Source organism: Euprymna scolopes, chromosome 32 (assembly GCF_053919585.1).
Source record: "Euprymna scolopes isolate OS-2025 chromosome 32, ASM5391958v1, whole genome shotgun sequence".
NCBI lineage: Eukaryota > Metazoa > Mollusca > Cephalopoda > Sepiida > Sepiolidae > Euprymna > Euprymna scolopes.
Genome location: NC_136513.1, coordinates 55,015,652 through 55,042,129, shown reverse-complemented (window position 1 = coordinate 55,042,129; position 26,478 = coordinate 55,015,652). Strand labels below are relative to the sequence as shown.

Below are 26,478 nucleotides of genomic sequence, written 5' to 3'. Positions count from 1 at the left end.
GAAAGGAAATGCGACAATAGTAGCAAAGGAAGTGGAGTTTTTATTAAAGAAATCTACGACACAAATTTTTTTTTACTGCATTTTTTTATTAAGAAATAAATGTTAAGATTTTTAAATTAAAAAAACAAAGAATGAAAATATTGCAAAAGATAAAGTAGATGTAACCTACTCTTTATAACATACTTCCATTCTTTTTTAATTGTTAACAATTGTTTTTTGTTTTAAGGTTAACATTTACACAAAAATAAAATAAAAAAAAAGTAGAAACACCTTCCAACTTCCTAAATTCTCTCTAAAAAAAAATCTCTTAGTAAAATGGAGTTATCTTCCTTAGATCCATAACAAACTATATTTCTGTTTAAATTACTTTTTCTTTACATAGCTGATAAAAGGTTGTTTTCCTAATTTTTGACTCTGTATTAAAATCTGAGCTAAGAGGCAATCAACCGCTAAAAGTCTCTAAGTTGTATACGTTTTCGGCGTCCCCGCTTTGTAAATGTAATCTTGTTTTTGTAGCATTCATAAAGAGTGAGTAATCTCCCCTTTATTAACAGCATTGGTCATTTAATATAACTTTTCGTAATTTGAAGTTATCTCCCTTATTTAGATTTGATCACACAACGTTTCTTGAACTCTTCATTAAGAGTCTAGATCATTTTTGAGGATGGCTTGCTCTCTTTCCTGTGCAATTCGAGGAGGCCCACCCTCCAAGACTTTACCTTCTCTCTTTTTTCTAATCGCCTGAGGTGCCTCTACCAGGCTTCCCACAGAGAGAGGAAGGTAAATACTAACTTCATAAACAAACACTTTTTGCCCACTCACACACACATATATATATATATATATATATATATATATATGTATGTATGTATGTATGTATGTATTAGTGGCCTGGCAAGGTCACAGGGAAGACAACCAAAGCTCGCCTGCCAGGACACTATATATACAAATGTAAACAAATTTGGGAATATTTTATTGGTTTGAAAATACGTTCTTTTTTACCAATTGTCATAAAATTTTAATCATAGAATAGTATTAAAATCTTCAAAAAGCCTGCAAATTTTCATGTAGTTTCGTCACATAGAACCAAAGATATGAGCATTTCAGTATTCAATTTGGCTATCAGTCTTGATATATTCATATATAGATATACCACCTTTTTTTTTTTTCAATTTTATAAGTTCCAAGTCTTAGCGACTATTGATCAGAATTTAACAATGGAGGCTCGTTGGAAAGATAATGACCTGAATTGTGTAGTGGGCTGTGTTACATTTGCCCTTAAGGTCGCATATTAAGGGGATCATCGATCATCCAGAGCCTATTTTCGGAACTTTTATACAGCCATAAAATGTTTCAATTATAGTCATTTGTTTTCCTAGTTTTGAAGCATAGTTATGGAGCACATGAATTACAAAATATCTGATATTTCCCCCAAACCTCTGGCCTTGATTGAGGAGAGACTAAAACTTGCTGCTATGGTTTTAAATGATCTGAAATAACAGCAAGGGGAGACTTGATTCCAAATATTTCTCATATGTTATATCTCCCCTCTTTAGTTTTCATACATAAATTTCAGTGTCTAAGGATTATTTGATATTGGAGATATTCATAATCGTACCCTATTTTCAAAAGAGAGGATATATAAGATATGAGAAATATTTGGAATCCAGTCTTGCTGTTATTTCAGATAATTTGGAACCATAGCAGCAAGTTTTAGTCTGCCCTCCATCAAGGCCAGAGGTTTTAGGGAATTAATATATATATGATTGTCTGCAACCTCGGACTATGTATATCTCCCAGGCATATAAAACCTCCTCAATTTAAATAAACTGTGTTTTTGCAAATAGACTAAGATAAGAGACAACAACAACAACATATGGACCATAATAAAAGTATATAAAGATATCCTACAAGCACGTCACAATTTTACTTTTCTAAATTGTTCTTTTTAGTTTAATCAATAATATTCAGATGAATAAAAACATTGTGTTATCCTTAAAATTTTGCTAATCCAAAATATTAATTATGCTGTATGTATTTTAATGAATAATCCGTTTTATTATAAAAGTTTAACCAATTGTATTTTGTTGATTGTGGTAAACTGTTAACATTGATTTGTGTACAAACAATATGCTCCCTGTGAAGTCCCCCACGTTATTTATTGGCAGGTGGTGCATGAACTCCTAGCACTAATATTGTCATAAAATTCAATCGTAAGATAGTCTCCATTATTTGTGAAAAAAAAAAATATTTGACTATATATTTTTTTATTTTTATTTTTTTCTAGTTACGTGACTTGAAGGCTGTAGGTGTGAAATTCTTCCATGTGCTTTATCCAAAGCAAAGTGAAATGCTGCTGCGAGAATGTAAGCATTCGTTATTTAAAACGTTACAATATTTTCTGATGCGTGACATACTTTAAATGGTTCTCAATCTGCACATCCCCTACAACAAGTCGTCCATAAATACCTGTCTTTGATATGCCCTTAAGATATCCAGTGGTGAGGTTCCATTTGGGAGGTGTCAGGAATCTGGAGTTACCTCTTAGTTACCATTGCTCCTGGGTCCACATTGGCCTGGGAGCAATGGCAGCTGGTGTGGTAATACTTGTTAGGCCATCTAGTGCTACCAGATCAGGCTGTCCGAAGATACTGGCTTCCTGACTAATTTAAATATGTATTCATTTTATTTGCAAACTGTTATCCTCATCTTTATAGTTGTTGTTTTACCATGTTTCGGACAGTTCATCCTCTGGCCTTCTTAGGTGATTAACCGCTACTGGATAGAAATGCTAAGTCTCTTAACTGTATCCCCAGTAATTTCTACCTTCCATAGTTGCTGTTGTCTCACTGGCTTTGGATAAGATTGAAACCGCTATCTTCAGACAATGCTCACCTGGAACCGTAAAGACTCAACACCTGTATCCACTGCGTCACAGGCCTTGAAGGGTGATTAAGGTTGGATTTTTTGGTCTTATAAATCCAAGTTTTCATAAGGATTACAATAAAAAACAGTAATATACAATTTTAATATGTTAAAAATAAACTTACATTTAAGAACAAAATCTGAATATGTTGAAAAAAAAACCCAGCCTAGTTTAAATGAAAAAAAGAAGACTTCCAAGTAATTTTTTTTTAGGAACAGCTGATACAAAATTTAATAAAAAAACAGAACTGACTCATATTTTTATTCACAAAAATATCATTTGATGAAAAAGAAGAGTCTGGTGTTACAAGATCAAGCTGTCTGAAGATATTGGTTTCCTGGTCTAAAATGCACGAAGCATTAATTTGATTGTTTTTTTCTTCTTTCTCTTTGGAAAACTCAATCATGTTCAACACAATCAAAAACAAAAACAATTTTCCTCTGCAAAACAGCCAACCCAAGCACCATGAATAAAGATATAAAGAATGTGAAGCATACAAACTTTTTTTTCCAAAATTACTAGATTTACCATTAAATAGCACAAAAGAAGATTTACCATTAAATAGCACAAAAGAAGATTTACCATTAAATAGCACAAAAGAAGATTTACCATTAAATAGCACAAAAGAAGATTTATCATTAAATAACACAAAAGAAGATTTATCATTAAATAACACAAAAGAAGATTTACCATTAAATAGCACAAAAGAAGATTTACCATTAAATAACACAAAAGAAGATTTACCATTAAATAGCGCAAAAGAAGATTTACCATTAAATAGCACAAAAGAAGATTTACCATTAAATAGCACAAAAGAAGATTTACCATTAAATAGCACAAAAGAAGATTTATCATTAAATAGCACAAAAGAAGATTTATCATTAAATAGCACAAAAGAAGATTTATCATTAAATAACACAAAAGAAGATTTATCATTAAATAACACAAAAGAAGATTTACCATTAAATAACACAAAAGAAGATTTACCATTAAATAGCACAAAAGAAGATTTATCATTAAATAACGCAAAAGAAGATTTACCATTAAATAGCGCAAAAGAAGATTTACCATTAAATAGCGCAAAAGAAGATTTACCATTAAATAGCGCAAAAGAAGATTTACCATTAAACAGCGCAAAAGAAGATTTACCATTAAATAGCACAAAAGAAGATTTACCATTAAATAACACAAAAGAAGATTTACCATTAAATAACACAAAAGAAGGTTGATATGCCGTAAAACAAGCAAATCAAACAACACGGATATTTTAAGTAAAAAGAAATGGAAGCATACAAACTTTTTTCCAAAATGACAAAAAGTTTTGGAATTTCTGCAAAAAATGTTGATATGCCATAAAATAAAACGACCAAACGTGTCGCAATTTGTTTACAAATACAATTTCTATTTTGTTGATGAGGAAACCTTTTCTTTGGGCAAGATCAACAATTCATTCTTCGTTTTCAATTAAAAATAAATTATTTAAATCAATGAGTTTAACTGTAATTTCTTCAATAACTAACATTTTCTTTGAGATGATAAAAAAAATTGTTCTTTTCAACATTTAACATACGAGGTGTCTTAAATAAGTTTCTTTTGACTTTTTTATATGGGTGCATTTATCGATAGTACACACGTGAAGCGCTAGTCCCCTTCAAAGTAATCTCCTCTGGCTGCAAATGCACTTGCACTTTCAACAACTTTTTTATGGAAGTTTTCTTGTGTGAGAATGTCAATGACTCTTGTCACAGACTCTTTTATCTCCTAAATTGTCTCATAACAACAGTCTCTAAGGTTTTCCTTGAGTTTAAGTTATAACTAAAAGTCACAGGGAGCAAGGTCTGGACTATAGGGAGGGTGAGGAACTGTCTTCAAGCCCATCTTGGTCAAATAGTTTGACAAGGATGGCATTTTGGACTGCACTCTTGGGACAAATTTTTTTCAAATCTTTCGTATCTTCAGTTCCTCATAAATAATTGTGTGCACAGTTCCCACACTGACATCAAACTGTGCACTTATTGTCTCTGTAGACTCAGGACGGTTCTTGTCCATGAAATTCTTTATTTGGCCAATCAACTTTGGTTTTCTTCCTTCATTAACTCCTTCCACACCTCTCACCATCCCTCACAGACTCCTTGTCTTCCTTGAATCTCTTATGCCACTAAAAAACTGTAAGAAGGTTCAAAAGCAGTCTGAAGCCTTCCACATGTTTCTGTGGTATTTTTACCAAGTTTAAAACAGAATTTTTATTGCATATTATTCTTCTAAAGTGTCCTCTTATCCAGATTGCATTTTTTAAATTCACCAGCTGTGACAATTGGGCTTTAGTAGGGTATATTCCAATTCCAGCTGTAGCTGTTCATTTGAATCTGAAATCATAAAAATTGGTCAGTCATCTCATAATATATATGACATTAACGTACTGAATTTTCAAGAGTCTACAACAATTTTAAATGCCTGTACAAAAAAAAAAAACCTGGAAACTTATTTAATGCTCCTCGTATTTTCTATTTTATTGACAGTATTTAGTTTTTTAATTTACAAAAATTGAGTTTTTATAATTTATTTTAAAATATTCAAATTTTCTGTATTAAATTATTAAAATGTTAATTTCAAACTATTATAAACACAGATTTGTAAATCTCAAAAGATTTTTTTTCTAAGATGTTCACCTATAACTGTGGTTGCTTTTAGATAAAAAAAAATAACTTGCTGTGATTCCTGACTCTTGCAAAATTTGCTGACGGAATCCTGGCTTGAGTAGTTTAATCTAAGTCATTAATATCTTGCTCCAACTGTGGGTAAAAAGCAACTTGGATTCAATGAAGCGTTTACTATAAATATTTTTAGTACTAAATAACTCCAAAATGTTTGTTATATAAATAAAATGCCATTTAATATATATATATATTTTTTTTATTCGTTTTTTAGGGGATTTGTGGGGACCGTTGATCCTCTGTGTGGTGATGGCTTTGTAAGTAAAATTTATTTTATTTTTTTTTTTTACATTTTCACCCCAAACAAGGCACATTGCCACTTTGATGTAGGGGGCTACTATCAGGGACATAAGCTACAGGGGTACTATGTAGGGAGTTGGGCAGCAAGATGTTGGTTCACGTTACACTTGAACTTCTGCATGTCAGTACAGTTGGGGTAGCAGGGATCCAGACTGGAATTCCAAAGTCTAGCAGTTCTGAGGAAGAAACTACTGGAGTAGAAGGCTCTCTTACATCTAGGGATCTCTACTGTGAAGGAGTGGGATTTTGCTGCTTGTCTGCTTTATTTACGTCGAGGGGATACAAGTGCTTTTTCCTCATATTAAAAACCGACTTTGTGGCTAACTCTGCCCTTGTGGGGAGGTAAGTACGGTGAGACAATCAAGTGATATCAAATTCCTCGTTCTTTAATTTTTTCTTTGTTATTATCTAAATTTTCAAAGACAGTGAAAATTGAGTTTTGCTAAATTGGCTTAAGATTTTCAGTTTTCAGAAAATAATTATCTCCCTTGTCACGATTTGAACTCTGTTTTTTGTTTTAGCAAAACTCAAAACTATTTTCATTAATAATTAATTTTCTACCTAATCATGTTTCATAATTTTGGGATATTTTCATTACTATGACATGACAGTTAAGTAGATATGATTGATTTTACTTTAAATTCAATATTTGGATTTTTAAATTTCGTTCTTACAACAAAGAAGCAGCAAGAAATAATTTTCAAATGTAACTTCCAACCGTCTTTGCGTGTATTTTTTTAAACTGTACAGAAACAACTAGTAAAAAAGTATTATTTTGTGTTTTGAAAATTGAAAAAGTAAACAACAATTGCTAAACAAAAATATTGACTTGAATTTGGGAATAAAGAAAAAAACAATTATTTTGCAGAAAGTAAACAAAAATAATCATGAAGGATTTCTAGAAAATTTGAAATTCTTGGCAAATGAAGCTTCCTGGTCGAATAAATATTCTGGATTGCAAAACAAAAAAAACAAGAAAATGATCAGAATGCCTATCCTGTAAATATTCTAATCCATTAATTTATTTTTAAAACAAGATGACAAATAATGAAAATCTCAACTTGCCAGTTTTATTAATAGAGTTGCCACCCCTGTCCATCATTTCCTGTGCAGATTTGTTAGGATTTTCTGATTCCAAAATTTCGACTTCACTCCCACTAACCTCATAGCTGCGCATGCCGATTGACCCCATAAGCTGTAACAAACTCAATTTTGGTTTGCTATGTGAAAAATTTTCTATCCTAAATAAATGCCATCACAAAAAAATATATCCACAACAGTCTTGCCTTGACAGAATTCAAAATAAACTTTGTAGCCTAGTAGGGAGTGTCCTTTTTTTTTTTTTTTTTTTTTTTTACACAAGGTAGTCACCACTTATCAAGGCCCGGAAGCCACGCATGTACAATATGTTAGTGTTGAGATTTAATAAAGTGTCTGCTTAAGGGGGGGGGGCGGTTCTCAGGAATTTGTTTGGTTTCAGCTAGACGGGTGTTTTTGTAAAATGTTTGGTGAGGGGGGACCAGAGATTGGAGCTCAGACGAGCACCTGCACTGGAAATAACGATAAAACAAAGATAGGCTTGCAACATCTCTTCTGTGGGAGAGAGGTTGCAGGGAAGAGAAAGGGGCATCCCCCACTAAGCCACGAAGTCTATTTTGTACTCTGTCAAGGCAGGATAGGCTGTTTTTAGCAGCTCCTGCCCAGATATGACAGCCGTATTCCATCCTTGGACGTACTTGGCTTTTATATAGATAGAGAATTGTATCAGTAGTGAGATATCTTCTGGAACGGTAGAAGGATCCTACCATCTTTCCAGCGACCTTGGCAACAGACTTGATGTACGTGTTGCATTTCAGATTAGGAGTAAAGTCAAGTCCAGAAGCTTGTCAAAACATGGGCCTTCTCCTAGACAAGAGCCATCCATTTCAATTGATGCCAGATGGGGATCAGAGCATTGATGATGTAAAGATAGGAGCTTGGTTTTAGATGCATTAAAGCCATGTCTTCCCCCACTGAACCATGTGCCTGTGATCAGAGGAGAGAGAATCAGAGAGAACTTTGTCATTTACAGCCTTTTAAGTGTTGCCGTAGATGGTCGTGTCATCAGCATAGATGTCAACGAATGATTTAAATGTGTTTAGGGAGATCATTGATGTATATCAGTAAGAGAGTTGGGCCCAGGATGGACCCCTGAGGGACTCCAGCATTAATACTGCAGGCCTCTGATTTTTGTCCATCGACCACTACTCTTATGAACCTATCAGAGAGAAATGATTTAATGATTGAGAAAACATTTCCAGTTATACCGTAGCTGGAAATCTTGTGAAGTAGGCCTTTATGCCATACCTTGTCGAAGGCCTTTGATATGTCAAGAGCAATTGCCCTAGAAAGGAAGCCTTTGTCAAGATATTCCTTCTCTCTTCCCTGCAACCTCTCTCCCACAGAAGAAACATTGCGAGCCTGTCTCTGCTTTATTGTTATTTTCATGGCAACTGCTCATCTGGTCTCCAATCTATGGTCCCCTTTGCCAAACTTTCACAAAAAAAACACTCGTCTAGCTGAAACCACTATCAATAATTTCCCCCATTCTTTATCTGTGCCTAAACCTAAACATGAATTCTATGAACAAAGCTTCGTTTTTTTTAGAACTGCATGACTGTGGAACTCTCTTCCGTTTCCCTGCTTTCCAGCTAACTATAATATGATCAGCTTCAAGTCCAATGTAAACAAATTCTGAATGAGTCGTCCCTTTAAGTAATCCAGTTTACCAAATTTCCACTACTAATATTGTCCCATTGACTATAATGCACTCATTAACCCTTATCTGTGAGTGGTGACTCCTTTGTAAAAAAACAAAAAAAGACACTGGCATAATGGATACAGTTGCAGATTATGAAATCTATCTCACATTCATATTCAACGACCTCTGACACAGCTTGAGTAGGTGCCATTGTACTAGTTGGGCATACAACTTTGACCATTAATTCAACAGTGATTTTATTGCTGTCGGGCTGAGGTATGATTCCGTTCAGTTCTGGAAGGTGCACTGTCCCAGGCTTTATCTTCTCTCACTGAGAAGGGCTTAGTTTGTTGCTGATCGTCTGAAGCACTTCTACTGGGTAATGCTGACTGGGTTTTTCAGGAATTTTTTGTAGAACAGAGTGCACTTCACCTAACTTTTCAAAATCCATCCTTAATCTGCAGAGAAGATAAATAAACACTAATTGTGTTTGTAAAGACATGAACATCCGATTCTCCCCCATGTATAAAAATAGCAACTTGCGTTCAATTAATTGTACTAGCAAAAATATGCAGATGATGTTTTTATATAACAAACGAATATATACTATGTTGCCCCCTCTCCTCTTGACATAAGTTCCTGGAAGGATGGTCGCATGACAACAGAATAGATACTACACTATCCTCCCCTCCCCCAAAAAGGTAATCCCTGGGAATATAGGATGATGACAATACAACAAATACTATATTCCCCCCTCCTCCACACACACAAAAAAGGAGGAGATAATGTTTGGGTGGATGTTCTTATGATTACAGAACAGATGCTACACTACCCTAATTAATAAAAACAGATACTGAGTTTATATATGTACAAGCATAGACTTTATTTAAAACAAGTAGAAAATATTTATACATTTTTTAAAGACAATATATTTTGATGGAAAACGTATAAAACCATGTGTGTGTATGACATACGTGTGCATTTGTTGATCTCTGCAGAGTTTGTTTATAATTTTGCAAATGTTTAGCTTACCTCGGTAAGGCTGAATCAGTATGCAGAATTTTTTTCATCACAGTCAGTTTGCATGTGTAAACCAAACTTGGAACGTGTGGCACACTATTCGTCATGTTATGTGCCACAGGGAAAAAAGAGAAAGAAAAGGAGAGAGATGGAAGAGGAAAAAGATTTAAACGGAAGGTAGTGTCGATGCCTGTTTGTCAGAGATGAGGTCAAAAAGGCGATAATTGCTTATTCTTTCCATTTTGCAAATTGTGTCTATGTGTTTGAAACTGTTTGACAGACTAGTTTTTGCAAATGTAACTTTATATGCTTGGCTGAAATTGTAAACTGAATTGAATAATAAATGAAAACAAAATTCTATTATTGAATGGTGGGGGGTATTTCAGTCATTTACAATAGGTGTTGTTTACTGGCATTAAACAACCTCAAAGGGGGGTTGATATGCTGTAAAACACGAATGAAACGGAATCACATTAATGAAAATTGTTCATGTTTAATTTTCAGAATGTTACAAAGTTCACCTGAAGATCTCGATAAGAAACAAGTTGGTGGTCCAGAGTTTTCAGAAGTGTTTGTCATATTTTGGGCGGGATCTGTTATTGTGACGCTCAATTCCAAACTGCTTGGAGGAAAAATGTAAGTAAGAAATTCTACTTCATATTATTTGGATTATTCCGACTACTGTTTTCATTTTGAATGTTATTTTCACAACTTTCTTTCGACCTTCTTCAGATGTATCTTGTTGAACTTGGGAATCTGCACAAAATTTCGAACGGAGCCCTATATTCAACCCCAGGAGTATCATACTCGTTTCACCAGCCTGGGTAGAAGTCTTAAGTAATTTGCAATTGTATTTTGAATGTCACCCGCACTGAGGATTGAATTCTTCAAAAGGAGTGTAATTTATGACTGAATTTTGCCAAATACTTTATCCACTATGCCATGGGCCCTTGCATAAGATTTTTAAGTTAAAAAAAATGCAACAATTCTAGTAAAAAGTTTGAGAGCTTTAAACGACTTACCACCATACATTACTATTTATTGTTACAGATTACTATTATATATATATATATATATATATATATATATATATATATATATATATATATATACATATATATATATATATATATCCACTCTGATTTTTTTTCACACTTTATTTTCCTACTTTTACTCATGACTCCGGGTTTGATCCTTCCTACTTACCTACCATAACATTTTTTAAAACTCCCCCCCCCCCCCGTCCCAGAAACAAACACTCGGGCAACGCCGGGTACCCCCGCTAGTATATATATAAATATAAAAGCGAAAATGTATGTATGTATGTTTGCTTTTTGTGCATGTCTGTAAAAGGCTTTTCTCGCTGGACTTCTCAGTCGGCTCATTCCTTCTTAAAACTTTGTATATCACGTTTAAATGATAATATCTAAGAGTTATGAACAGGGATCGCCTGTCTATTTAATTTTCCCAACTTTCACGCGTTATTTTTTTCCAGATTTTTAGAGCGTCCCATGTATCTTTCGCTTTTCAGTATAAAACAAGCGAAAACTGGCTTGCAGCCGCGTCATGTTTCAAGGTCAAACATCACACGACTTAAGTTTCTCGCACCTGTCAATTTCATTTTATAAACGTTAAATTAAGATGCTTTTCATCCCTCTTCTCTCGTGGCCGAGATGGCTAGGTCCCAGGGTTTTTTTCCATTTCGTTTCCACCTCCACGTCAAAAGTTTTGGGGTTCAAGCCAACTTTCCTACTAAAACTTATTTTTTCTTTTACGCCTCCAAACACCCGGCCAACGTTTTTTTTTTAAAAACAGGGTTGTTTTGATCATCACCCCCCCCAACGCACACACCTACAAACACCCGGGCCACGCCGGGTACCCCCCCGCTAGTCTATATATATAAAAGCGGAAATGTATGTGTGTATGTTTGCTAAAAACTTTCGACAGACACGGCGAAAATTCACAAACTTGGTATCATATCGAAGCCCCATCCTTCGCTCGAAAAATATCGAAAAATTGGCCAAAAACCTTTATTTTTCACCCCGAAATCGACAATTTTCGACAGGGGGGGGTCAACAAAAACGATCTTCCCGTGACGACGAGCGGTTCTACGCATGCGCCAGATGACGTCATGACCTGATTTACTTTAAATAGTTGAAAAACTGAACAAATTTCATGTACATCGCGTTAGGTCAGTTGATTAGTGCGTTGGTTCATTATCTAAATGTTTTGGGTTCGAATCATGGTGTGAGATGTCTTCTTTTTTTTTTTTTTTTCGATTTTTAAATTTAAATATTGAACCAGTGTTATTTAAGCCATTTTTCACGTAACATTCGTTTTTCTGTTTTTTTTTTTTACTTCGCTTATCCACCCCCAACCACACACCCAAAAACACCCGGGTACCCACCGATTTTTTAAATTTTAATATCGAAACAGGCTTATTTAAGCCATTTTTCATGTGTTCGTTTTTCTGTTTTCATCGTTCGTTTGCCTTACGTTTTTTTTTGATGTTTCATCCCCCCCCCTGGTTTCTTTTTTATTTAACACCACACACACCTACAAACACCCGGGCAATGCCGGGTACCCCTGCTAGTATTATATAAATCTCGAACGATGGTTTGTTTGTGTGCTCGTATGTCTGCTAAAAACTTTTGTCAGCTGCATCTGACCGGGTTGAAACGAATACCATCTGAAAGAACGATGCATCCTATGTGAAAATTTGAAAAAAGGATTAATTCTTTGGTGATCAACTGGACCATTTCTTGCAAGGAGGGGTCACTTTTTGATCCAGCATTTTCTCAAGTCATGCAAATTGAAAACATTTTGGTCATGATGTTGTAAGTCGCTGTGGCCCAGTGGGCAAAAGTGTTTGCCAGTAACGTTTTTCCCTTCTTTTCCTTTTTCGCATTTCAGGTTCAAGCCTGCCTACCGAGGCTAAGTTTTTATTTTTTTTTGGTCGCACAGGCACTCGCAGCTATTTTGATTGAAAGAAAAATTGTTGGTTCCCCAATTTATCGGAGAGGAACCTACGTTTTAAGTGGCGTCCGTGCGTCCGTTATTCTGGACAGTTGCCAGATAACCGTTCCTTACTTTTTCGTGAAATTTTGCCACAAATTGTATTTCATTAAATAGATGTGCACATTTTTTGCGAAAATTCCCGTTGCAACTCCACAGGCTCAAGAGAGGTAAAAAATGCTCCAAAATGGCCAAAAATGACATGTTTTGAACCATAACTTTTAATCCATCTGTTAGATTTTTCTGAAACTTAGCCAAAATGTGAAGCCCATTGTTCTTAATATAAATCCAGTATTGGTGACCCTGACAAAATTCTGTTCGCGTCCCCAGGGACTTTCAGTGCTAAAAATGCCCCTTTTTATGGCTCTTTCTTCATATTTCTCAACAAAAACTTGATATGTCTCACTATATAGTGGTTTTTCAAAGTAGTCAACTCAAATATACATGTGTCAAGGCCTGAAACTGCACTGTTATCCATTTACAGTGGGATTTGGCATCCCCAGGGACTCAAAAGAGGTAAAAAATGCCACTTTTTGCCCCATAGTGTTTGATCCATCCATTAGATTTTCTTGAAATTTGGCCAAAATGTGGAGGCCATTGTTAATATAAATTCAGTATGGGTGACCCTGGCAAAATTCTGGTTCACATCCTTCTGGGACTTTTAGGACTAAAAAACAAGCAATTTTGGAGCTCTTTTTTCATATTACTCAAAAACTTGATATGTATGTCTATATAGTGGTTTTCTATGGTGCTGAATTTAAATATACATAATTTTTTTTTTGTGTATTGATATTCATCTAAAAAACTTTTTTTTCTATTAATTTAAAAAGGAAATACAACTTTGTTATATACGGGTTGTGGAATTGCATTCATCTGCAAAAGATCTAGCTAATTTGCATATTTTTTTAAACATTCATTTTAATTAATTCACTATTTTTTTTCAGTTTAATCGGGGGCTGATCATCTTCAGTTAACTATTACGTGTAATTATATTAATGCAGTTGTTCTACATGATTTATACTTGCATAGTATTAGCGTAAAAAGGTTATAGTAATCACAAACCTCTTTCTATATATATTTATGTATGCATATATATATTTGTTTAAACAATTTTACCTACCAAACTCCTCTGTCAGTTTTTGGTCTATAGACATGAAACTTAATATATAAGATATCGAACCCATGCAAAACTTTATATTTGGGTTTTAGTCAGGGAAAATTAGTGCAAAAGTGTGAAAATATAAAAAAAAATGAGATTTGCCAGGTGAAGGTCGAATAACAGCATTACGAATATGCATGCGCAACGTAATAGCTATTGGTTTATATTTTAATTTTTAGCCTTGCAGCAAACATGTCTTCATAGTTCGGGCATTAATGTCAAAGGAAAAAGTAAATCATAAAGTAAACATTTTGGTTTTGATTCTCAGTGGTGGTGCACAAGTAATTTTTTTAAACTTTCTAAATCATTACTGTATATTTTGGGTCCAATATAATACAGTACTAAATACAAAATCTGCATTAATCAAAGTAACATATTTAAGTTTATTTTACAACTGGGCAATGCCAGATGGCCTGCTAGTCTTATATAAGTTTAGATAATTTCAACTTCATCTCACATATTAGTTGCTTCCCCCAATAGAGTATTTTTCTGAACCCTCGGAAAAACAAAATCTTAATTTTGAATATTCACTGTGAGTGAATAAAAGAAATGGAATGGCCGCAGGTTGATGACACATGGTTTGTTTCGCCAACAACATGTACAACATGTACAACATGTACAACATGTACATACACAACATATACAACTTCTACAACATCTACAACATATACATGTACAACATGTACAGCATATACAACATGTACAACATGTACAACATGTACAGCATATACAACATGTACAGCATATACAACATGTACAACATGTACAGCATATACAACATGTACAGCATATACAACATGTACAGCATGTACAACATATACAACATATACAACATATACAGCATATACAACATGTACAGCATATAGAACATGTACAACATGTACAGCATATACAACATATACAGCATATACAACATCTACAACATATACATGTACAACATGTACAGCATATACAACATGTACAACATGTACAACATATACAACATGTAAAACATGTACAACATATACAACATATACATGTACAACATGTACAGCATATACAACATGTACAGCATGTACAGCATGTACAGCATATACAACATATACAGCATATACAACATGTACAGCATATACAACATGTACAGCATATAAAACATATACAGCATATACAACATGTACAACATGTACAGCATATAAAACATGTACAGCATATACAACATGTACAGCATATAAAACATGTACAGCATATACAACATGTACAACATATACAACATGTACAACATATACAGCATATACAACATATACAACATGTACAGCATATACAGCATATACAACATGTACAACATATACAACATGTACAACATGTACAGCATATACAACATGTACAACATGTACAACATATACAACATGTACAGCATATACAACATGTACAGCATATACAACATGTACAACATGTACAACATATACAACATGTACAGCATATACAACATATACAACATATACAACATGTACAACATATACAACATATACAACATGTACAGCATGTACAACATGTACAACATGTACAGCATATACAACATGTACAGCATATACAACATATACAGCATATACAACATGTACAGCATATACAACATGTACAGCATATACAACATATACAACATGTACAAGATATACAACATGTATAGCATATACAACATGTACAACATGTACAGCATATACAACATGTACAGCATATGCAACATATACAGCATATACAGCATATAAAACATGTACAGCATATACAACATGTACAGCATATACAACATGTACAACATATACAACATGTACAGCATATACAACATGTACAACATGTACAGCATATACAACATGTACAGCATATACAACATGTACAGCATATACAACATGTACAGCATATACAACATGTACAACATATACAACATGTACAACATATACAACATGTACAGCATATACAACATGTACAGCATATACAACATGTACAACATGTACAGCATATACAACATGTACAACATGTACAGAATATACAACATGTACAGCATATACAACATGTACAACATGTACAGCATATACAACATGTACAGCATATACAACATGTACAACATGTACAGCATATACAACATGTACAGCATATAAAACATATACAGCATATACAACATGTACAACATGTACAGCATATACAGCATATACAACATGTACAGCATATACAACATATACAACATGTACAGCATATACAACATGTACAACATATACAACATGTACAGCATATACAACATGTACAGCATATACAACATGTACAGCATATACAACATGTACAGCATATACAACATATACAACATGTACAACATATACAACATGTACAGCATATACAACATATACAACATGTACAGCATATACAGCATATACAACATATACAACATGTACAGCATATAAAACATGTACAGCATATACAACATATACAACATGTACAACATATACAACATGTACAGCATATACAACATATACAACATGTACAGCATATACAGCATATACAACATATACAACATGTACAGCATATACAACATGTACAACATATACAACATGTACAGCATATACAACATGTACAGCATATACAACATGTACAGCATATACAACATGTACAGCATATACAACATGTACAGCATATACAACATGTACAGCATATAGAACATGTACAACATATACAACATGTACAACATATACAACATGTACAGTATATACAACATGTACAACATGTACAACATATACAACATATACAACATGTCCAGCATATACAACATATACAACATGTACAGCATATACAACATGTACAGCATATACAACATGTACAGCATATACAACATGTACAGCATATACAACATGTACAGCATATACAACATGTACAGCATATACAACATGTACAGCATATACAACATATACAACATGTACAGCATATAGAACATGTACAGCATATACAACATATACAACATGTACAACATATACAGCATATACAACATATACAACATGTCCAGCATATACAACATATACAGCATATACAACATGTACAGCATATACAACATATACAACACATACAACATGTACAGCATATACAGCATATACAACATGTACAGCATATACAACATGTACAGCATATACAACATGTACAACATATACAACATGTACAACATGTACAGCATATACAACATATACAGCATATACAACATGTACAGCATATACAGCATATACAACACATACAACATGTACAGCATATACAGCATATACAGCATATACAACATGTACAGCATATACAACATGTACAGCATATACAACATGTACAACATATACAACATGTACAACATGTACAGCATATACAACATGTACAACATATACAACATGTACAGCATATAGAACATGTACAACATGTACAGCATATACAACATGTACAGCATATAGAACATGTACAACATGTACAGCATATACAACATGTACAGCATATAGAACATATACAACATATACAACATGTACAACATATACAACATGTACAACATGTACAGCATATACAACATGTACAGCATATACAACATGTACAGCATATAGAACATGTACAACATGTACAGCATATACAACATGTACAGCATATAGAACATATACAACATATACGGCATATACAACATATACAACATGTACAGCATATACAACATGTACAACATGTACAGCATATACAACATGTACAACATGTACAGCATATACAACATGTACAACATGTACAGTATATACAACATGTACAGCATATAGAACATGTACAACATGTACAGCATATACAACATATACAGCATATACAACATGTACAACATATACAGCATATACAGCATATACAACATATACAGCATATACAACATATACAGCATATACAACATGTACAGCATATACAGCATATACAACATATACAACATATACAGCATATACAACATATACAACATGTACAGCATATACAGCATATACAACATGTACAGCATATACAGCATATACAACATATACAACATATACAGCATATACAACATATACAACATATACAGCATATGCAACATATACAACATGTACAGCATATACAGCATATACAACATGTACAGCATATACAACATGTACAACATGTACAGCATATACAACATGTACAACATGTACAACATATACAACATGTACAACATATACAACATGTACAGCATATACAACATGTACAGCATATACAACATGTACAGCATATACAACATGTACAGCATGTACAGCATATACAACATGTACAACATGTACAGCATATACAACATGTACAACATGTACAACATATACAACATGTACAGCATATACAACATGTACAACATGTACAACATATACAACATGTACAGCATATACAACATGTACAACATGTACAACATGTACAACATATACAACATATACAACATATACAACATGTACAGCATATACAACATATACAACATGTACAGCATATACAACATGTACAACATATACAACATGTACAACATGTACAGCATATAGAACATGTACAACATGTACAACATATACAACATGTACAGGAAAAACATCCAAGATAACTGATAGGGTTGGGGTATGAAAAAAACGATATCTGCATTTCAGTGGCATAAAACAAAAATATGTAGAAAACGTATGCTGATCTAATTTATAAAACTCACTATGTTTGTTTGTCTGTCTCCATATTTCCAAAATCTATCTCCTATGAAAAAGCCTTTTATAGTCTTTAATGGGTTAAAATAATTTTTAAGAGGTCAAAATTGAAAAAAATCGTTACACATTTGGAACATTCATCTTAGTTTATTTTAATCAGTTCATATGCGTGTCCCGTTGGTACAGTGATGATGTCATTCGAATTTGAACGCTACAGTTTTGATTTCAGCTGTTATCCTAGCTGATGGCACCCCAATTTTTTTTTTTACTTTTGAAATCACGTTTATAATAATATATATACAAAATCTGGACAAATTAAAATATCATACTTAAGCGTATTTTACAACTGAGCCAAATCGTACCCCCCCCCTGCTTGTTATTAATGTTTGATCACTGTTAAACATTTTACTGTTTAACTTTTACTTTCTAAAAATTGTAGTCTTTGTAATGATTTTTTTTTCCAGTTCGTTCTTCCAAAGCGTCTGTGTCCTCGGATACTGCGTCTCGCCATTGGCCCTCGCGCTTATCATTTGCCGTCTCATCCTGATGTTTTCAAATCAGAATGTTGCCCTCTTCATCGTCCGTTTTCTTGTCGTCTGCTTTGCATTTGCATGGTCAACATTCGGTAAGTAATCCACACGCATTTTTTTTCGGCCAGATCAAGCTGTCTGAAGATTTTAGCTTTCTGACCTAAAATCAAACGAACATTCATGTTATTGATTTTTTTTTTCTCCTTTCGTTATTCAAAACTTAATCATTAGGTTAAAAAAATAATTTTCTAATACAAAGCAACTAAACCAAACTCAACGAATAAATAATTCCTTTGTTTTTTGTTTGTTTAAAACTTAATTTTCCATTACTGATATACTATGGATATTTATTGATTAAAACTAAAATCTGTAGACCCCTCCCCCGACACACACACACACACATCTCGAAGTGTAGTTTTACATTTGTGAAACTATATGCACATACATGAAATGCATATATATATACATATCTTGTATGTACATTTGTGAAACATACATACATATATATATATGTGTGTGTGTGTATATATATATATATATATATATATATATATATATATATATACATATGCACATATTGCATGAGTTTTTATGGAAATTCGGGGAAAAATATTTGGAGATTTTAAAAGCATCTGAATCAGAATCTCTCATTGTATTGGAATTGGGAAAATATTGGAATCGTCCCGTCACTAATAGTTTCTTTTTTTTTTTTTTTTTTTTTTTTTTTACTCACGTTCATCCCTGACAAGGCATATCACCACTTGGACATAAGGGGCTATTATTTAGGATCATGCCTAGGAAAGATTAACAAGATGTTGATTTACATTACATTTAAACTTCTGCATATCAGTACAATCAGGGAAGCAGGTAGCAGGAAGGGAATTCCAAAGTCAAGGGAAGAAACTATTAGAGTAGAAAGTTTTCTAGCATTTAGGGACCGCAGTGAAGGAGTGTGATTTTGCTGCTAAGCGGGTTTGTCAGGTTATGTACGCCGAGGGAGCACAAGTACAATGAGTTTTGATGAACTCATTGTATTAAAATATTTGTAAAACAGACACAGAGATGCAACATTGTAGCGATGGGACAGGGGTTGGAGCTTCGTTAACAAAGTGGGCTATATTAGATTGAAAACACTTTTTTAGACGCTGTCCAAGAGGGATAGACTAGTGGTAGATGCACCAGCCCAAATGTGGCAGCAATACTCCATGCATGGGTGAATGGTGGCTTTGTAGAGATACAGGATACTCTCAGCTGTGAGTACTTTTCCAGCTCGATAGAGGGAACAATTCTGCTAACTGACAAAAAAACTGTAGATTAAATAAAGGGTTCAATTCAAATTTATTTATAGGTTCCTGAGTTTGACAAAGATTTTCAATTTTTAAAAAGGTGAAGAAAATCAGAAATGACATCGGCCGAAACCTTGTGAAAATAGAAGTGTTAAACCCTAACCGACCTCAACGGTGTCCTTTTTTTTTTTTTTTTTTTTTACAAAGGTATCACCACTTATCAAGGCCCAGAGGCCACTCGAGGATAAGCGTTAAAGAGTGTACATTGGTCAAAAGGACAATATCATAGTAATCGTTAGAAGTGTGAATTTGGTAAATTGAGGGGAACGGCTAATCATGAACTTGTTTACATTGGACTTGAAGGTAGCCATATTGTAGTCAGCTGGAAAGCAGGTAGACTGACGAGAGTTCCACAGGCGTGCAGTTTTAAGAAAGAACTTTTGTTCATGGAATCTATGTTTAGGGTTAAGCACAGATAAAGAGTGTGTAAAATTATTGAAAGTTGTTTCAGCTATGAGAGGAATATTTTTCGTGAAAGTTTGGCGAGTGGGGGAACCATAGACTGGAGCTCAGATGAGCACTTGCCATAAAGATAAAGCAGAGACAGGCTCGATAAATTTCTTGGGAAAGAGATTGCAGGACAAAGAAAAGGGCATCCTCCCACTTGGCTATGAAGTCTATTTTGGTCTTTTCAAGGCAGGATAAGATGCTTCTAGCAGCTCCTGCCCAGATGTAGCAACAGTACTTTATCTCTGGACATACTTGGCGCTTATACAGGTAGAGAATTGCATCAGAAGTGAGATATCTACTGGAGTGGTAGAACAATCCTACCATTTTTCCAGCAGCCTTGGCAACGGATTTGGTGTACATGCTTCATCTCAGATCAGGAGTGAAGGTCAGACCTAGAAGCTTGTCAAAACATGGAACCTCCCCAAGATGAGAGCCATTCACTTCAATTGATGTCAGACAGGGGACCAGAGCATTGATGATGAAAAATAGAAGCTTGGTTTTAGATGTATTAAAATTAAACAGCCACATCTTTGCAGTACGTGATCAAGATTAGAGGAGAGAGAATCAGAGAGAACTTGGTCGTTTATGGCCTTTGAAGTGTTGCCATAGATAGTAGTGTTGTCAGCATAAATATCTATGGATGATCTTAGGATGTGATTTGGGAGATCGTTAATGTAGATCAGGAAAAGAGTTGGGCCCAGCATGGGCCCCTGAGAGACTCCAGCATTTAAACTGTGAGCTTCTGATTTCTGCCAATCAACTACTACTCTTATGAGCCTATCAGAGAGAAATGATTTAATAATTGAAAAGACATTTCCAGCTATACTGTAGCTGGAGATCTTGTGGAGTAGATTTTATGCCACACCCTATCAAAGGACTTTGATATGTCAAGAGCAGGTGTCCTAGAAAGGAAACCGTTGAGAGATTCGCTAATCCTATGAGATATAACTGTTAGCACATCTGCTGTAGTTCTAGCAGAATGGAAACCATATTGCATGTCACTGAGGAGGTTACTTTTGCTGAGGTGGTTGACTGCTTCTTTATTTAACAGATTCTAGCAACTTACTCATTAAGCACAGGAGACTTATTGGTCTGTATTGAGAGGGAGATGAGCGATCACCTGAATTTTTAAATAGGGGACAGACTGATGACGTTTTCCGGGGTGTTGAGAAGGAGTTAACCTTAAGACAATGCTTAAACAGCTTTGTAAGTATGAGAGCTTTCCTGTCTTCTGGGTTGGAATCCATATAACATTTATCGTTAGCTAGTTTTTAATCTTGAAGTGGTATTTTTTTTTAGCTTCTGACATCAAGTGGCTTTTTATGCCTTGTATGGAGTGATTTCCATTAAGACATGAGACATAAAACTGAATATAATAATGATGATGATAATAACTTGTTTTCTCTTTTTCTTTTCAGCATCCACTGCCTTCCTTGCTACAAACCAACCGTACAGCAAGAAATACCTCGCCATGTACCCAATTTTCCTCTTCTACTTTGTCATCAGCTGGCTCATCATCTCGCACACGTAATATCTCGTCCGCCCAATTTCAACCAAATTAACGTCACTGATTGATGTCCACCTGAAAGAACTCGTTTCTCTTTTTCTCTTTCGCTTTCTCTCTCTTGCAAAGACAGCTTTTTGCAAAAAATAGTTTTTGTCCATAATTCCCTCTATGTTAAAAAAACCCCCCCAAAACTAAACAAAAATCTATATGATGCATGTACCCGTTACAAAACAAAGTATCAAATTCCAAAAATCATGTAAATTAATCAAGTTTTATTTTTAAAAAAGAAAATCAAATTTTATGAGTATCCAAAGAGTGACTGCCTCTGCAACACTTTTGGAAATAATTATAAAATCAAATAATTCCAAATTTGTGAGATTTGTTGTAATGCCCACAAATTCCTATTAATCACTTAAAAATAATTTTCTTAACAAAAATCATATCACTTGATCAAGTGATATGATTTTTAGAATATATTTTCGTTTTGTCACGAATACATGCATCATGTAATTTTTTTTTTTTAAATTTTATAATAAAGATGGGAATTCTGGACAAGAACCAAAAACTTCTCCTAAGAATTCCTAGATTATCTCCCTTGGTATTTCATGGAATCTAATTGCTTGGACACTCGGACGAAAGAATTGACATTGTTGTCTGCATCAGACATTTCTGTGCTTGTAGGAAGACTTATGCAGGCAAAATATGGGAGTTACAAATAAATTTAAAGAAAAACTCTTTGATATATTTTTTCCCTCAGTCAAAAGTAGGTATCTACACCAAAAATTATGGAAAATCATCTCGTAAAATTTTAATTATCAAACATACAATAAAAATAAATATTGTTCAACATTACAGAAATCTATAAATCTATAAAATTGAGAATGTGTGTGAGCACACTTCTCAACCTATATACTCAATGAATTGTCGGTCTACAGACCTGAAATTGGGTAGATAGATTATTCAGACATGTGGAAAACATTTTAATTAGATTTCATCCGCAAAGAAAAGGATTGAAAAGAGGTTTAAAATAAAAAAATTGGTACATGGAGGTCATCGGATTTTCATCTGTTTGGCTTACTGTTTTATAACTGCACACGTGCAAATCATTCACATAATAGTTTCCTTATGTTAAGAATAAAACACTTTTTAAAGATCGTGGCAAGCTGGCCTAATAGTTATCATACTTGACTTACTGTCTTTAGGTTTTGGTTTCCATCTTGGCTTGAGCATTTTTTTTTTATTTACAAAAAGTAAAATGTTTAGAAAAAACATAATCCTCGCATACCATGTCTCAGTTTCTGTATGAATTAAAATATAATATTTATGCATATTTTACGACCGGACAACGCCGGACGGCTTGCTGCTTGTTCCAGCCTGCTGCTTGTTCCCGCCTTAGTTCATTCGTACATTACTTTGAAAAAAGGCCAAATAAAATTTTTGAGAAACAAAAAAGGCCAAATTCACAAAATTTGGTTTTAAAAAGGTCAATCTGGCAACACTGTCCAAAAATATGAGAGTGATCGCCTTCTGATGTAGCCTTGTTTTCAAAAATTATTCTAATAAGGTATGATCATTATTGTAATCATGTGAAAATGGAACTCGTAGCAATTTCGACGTGCAGCAGTTCTTCACCGAAGAAAGGAATCAGTGAAAATGGAAATAAAGTAAAAGAAGAAAAACATTGTCTGCTTAAAAGTGTTGGACTTATTTTGATTGAACTATGTAGCACAATATTATTTTCTGAGTATTCTTACTAATTTATTATCATTTGACTCAATTTTATATTTAAAATTCTATGGACATTATTTTCATAGAAATGTTAATAAACTTATATTTGCTGCGTGTTATTGGTTTGTTTCGACCCCAAAAATTATTTTTTGCTACCCAGAAAAATATCAGCTTTATCAAAACATTTGTTGATTGGATATATTTCTCATTCCGTGGAATTTCCATGGGTCCTGTTTGTAAAATATTAATGCATAAGTTATGCAGAGGCAAGACACACTACATACATACATACATACATACATACATAAATATATGCACAAACACACACACACACAAAAATATACAAACACGCATACAAACACATAATTATACATGCACATACATACATATGTAATGTTGCCACTGACACGTATGCAAATTGTGGCAAAAGCTGTGAAAATGAGGGCTTACCGTTCAAACGACCTAGGTGTGCGTGTGTGCTTTGTCATCGCTGCGAAGCTAGGATAGGAAAAGAATTCCAAGATGGCGCCGACGGTGTTTTGTAATGGTATGATCTCGGAAACTCTCGCAAAATCTTGTGTATATATGCAAATCAATTGGTCTTCGACAACTATGAATTCAGGTCGTTTTGGAAGACAAGGGGCGAGGAAAGAACGGCCGGTTGGTAATTGTGTACGCTGGTTCGTGTTGGTGGCATGTCACTGTGTGTGTACTGATCGAACCGCTTTCCTGTCCCTTGGACTTTGAATTTGTTTAGATTAGACTTCAACTTCACAAATTTTGCTAGTTAAGAAATAAATTTACCATTAAATAAATTGAAGAGTGAAAATATAAATCGGTTTCATCTAGTTCTGATTCTTCATTGGCACAAACGCAGTTTTCGTCTTTAGAATTTAGAAGAGTTAGGAAAAGGGAGAACAGGGGTAATAACTCTGTCAGGCATAAAATTTGTTCATACAAGTGGAGAATTGGAAATGTACGATAAAACTGGTATTTATTTTTAAGCAAATTCGACTCAATAATTTTCCATAATTTTTGGTGTAGACACCTGTTTTTTCTGATACATAAGTATTAGTATTTATACGATTCCAATACTTTTCCAGATTCTGTACAAAATTCCTGTTTCCAATACAATTATCAATTCTGATTCTTTATAAATTTCTAAACTATAAAGTTATTTTTTTTCTCCAATTATTATAAAAAAAAGAATGTTGAATGTACATATATATTTTTCAAATGTAAAAACACACAATTGTGAGGATGATCTATAGATTTTTGTTTGACTGGTTGTTTAAAATCAATATTTATTATTTTATTATTATTACCAGCAATGGAAGATTTTGTTTTAAACAAAATCAAATAAAAAGATAAAGGAATCGTTTTTGGCATTGGAAAATAGACTCCAAATAAGTATATCAGAGTTTTCCTGTTTATTTCTAACCGTCACTTTTAACATGTGTATTTTATATCTACAAGCACTGACATTTCTTAACAAACAGAAATATCACTTTGAATTTTTTTTTTTACGTCAACTTTTAACGATGTCAAACGAAATGGTTTTAATTCGTTCTTATTTTCTGGCCAGGGTTGGTTTGCAATTTCCAGATTGGACATTTAAATTAAAAAAAAAAAAAAGCATTGATTATAATCTATATATATCTATAGAAGCAAGAAAGTGTGGGTGAGGACACTTCTAAACCTATATACTCCATAAATTTTTTGATTTACAGACTTGAAATTTGGTATATAGAGTATTCAGACATGTGGAAAACTTTTTAATTAGTTTTTATCCGGACAAAAAGGGGGCTGTTAAAAGGTCAAAATTGGAGAAATGTCATTTGGGGATGATCGGGTTTTATCTGTTTATCAAATGTTTTATGACTACGCATGTGCAGCTGAGAAACATGACAGCTTCCTTATGTTAAGAATAAGTAGGTTTGAAAACACCTTTTAAAGATCGTGGAAAGCTGGTGTAATGATGTGCTTGACTGTCTTTGGGTTTTGGTTTTGACCTCAGCTTGAGTATTTTTTATTTTTTTATTTTTTCACTTACAAGAAGTGAAAAAAAAAAGTGAACTTTTTAGAAAAAACAATACTCGCATGCATCAGTTTTTTTCTGTTATTTTTTTCTCTTTGACTTCATTTTTTTTTTTTAAGGAATTTAACATTACGTTTAATACCTATGGTATCTCTATAATAAATTTGAGAACTGTAGTAACTAAAATCTAATATTTATACATATTTTACGAACAGGCAATGCCGAGTGGCCTGCTAGAATTAACTAATGGGACCTATGGAAATTCCGTGATTACTTCATTTTTTTTTTTTTTTAAGGAATTTAACATTACGTTTAAT

The 26,478-nt window shown here is 33.7% G+C and overlaps 2 protein-coding genes across 3 annotated transcripts in view; one reads left to right on the top strand and one right to left on the bottom strand.

The window, feature by feature from the left end:
• LOC145256367 (protein YIPF6-like) overlaps nucleotides 1-25,763 on the top strand; it is a 53,151-nt gene extending 27,388 nt beyond the window's left edge. For both annotated transcript variants that reach the window (XM_080115192.1, XM_080115191.1), the window contains 5 exons: nucleotides 2,288-2,366; nucleotides 5,855-5,897; nucleotides 10,205-10,336; nucleotides 19,027-19,187; nucleotides 22,307-25,763. In XM_080115192.1, coding sequence (XP_079971318.1) covers nucleotides 2,288-2,366; nucleotides 5,855-5,897; nucleotides 10,205-10,336; nucleotides 19,027-19,187; nucleotides 22,307-22,419 — 528 coding nt within the window. In that variant the 3' untranslated portion in view covers nucleotides 22,420-25,763. The remainder of the gene's footprint in view (nucleotides 1-2,287; nucleotides 2,367-5,854; nucleotides 5,898-10,204; nucleotides 10,337-19,026; nucleotides 19,188-22,306) is intronic.
• LOC145256066 (uncharacterized) lies at nucleotides 2,892-5,044 on the bottom strand. Its single transcript, XM_080114649.1, has 3 exons — nucleotides 5,001-5,044; nucleotides 3,482-4,256; nucleotides 2,892-2,972 (listed from the first exon to the last, which is right to left on the bottom strand). The coding sequence occupies exons 1-3, from the start codon at nucleotides 5,042-5,044 to the stop codon at nucleotides 2,892-2,894; spliced, it is 900 nt and encodes a 299-aa protein (XP_079970775.1).
• Nucleotides 25,764-26,478: the final 715 nt, after the last annotated feature.

Bases quoted from the DNA above. Each gene is read 5' to 3' on its own strand.
- LOC145256066 (XM_080114649.1), bottom strand. From the start codon at position 5,044: ATGGTGAGAGGTGTGGAAGGAGTTAATGAAGGAAGAAAACCAAA. The intron at 4,257-5,000 runs GTTGATTGGCCA...CATTTTTTGCAG, and splicing joins AATGAAGGAAGAAAACCAAA to AAATTCCAAAACTTTTTGTC. The intron at 2,973-3,481 runs GTAAATCTTCTT...TGGATTTATAAG, and splicing joins TTCTTTTGTGCTATTTAATG to ACCAAAAAATCCAACCTTAA.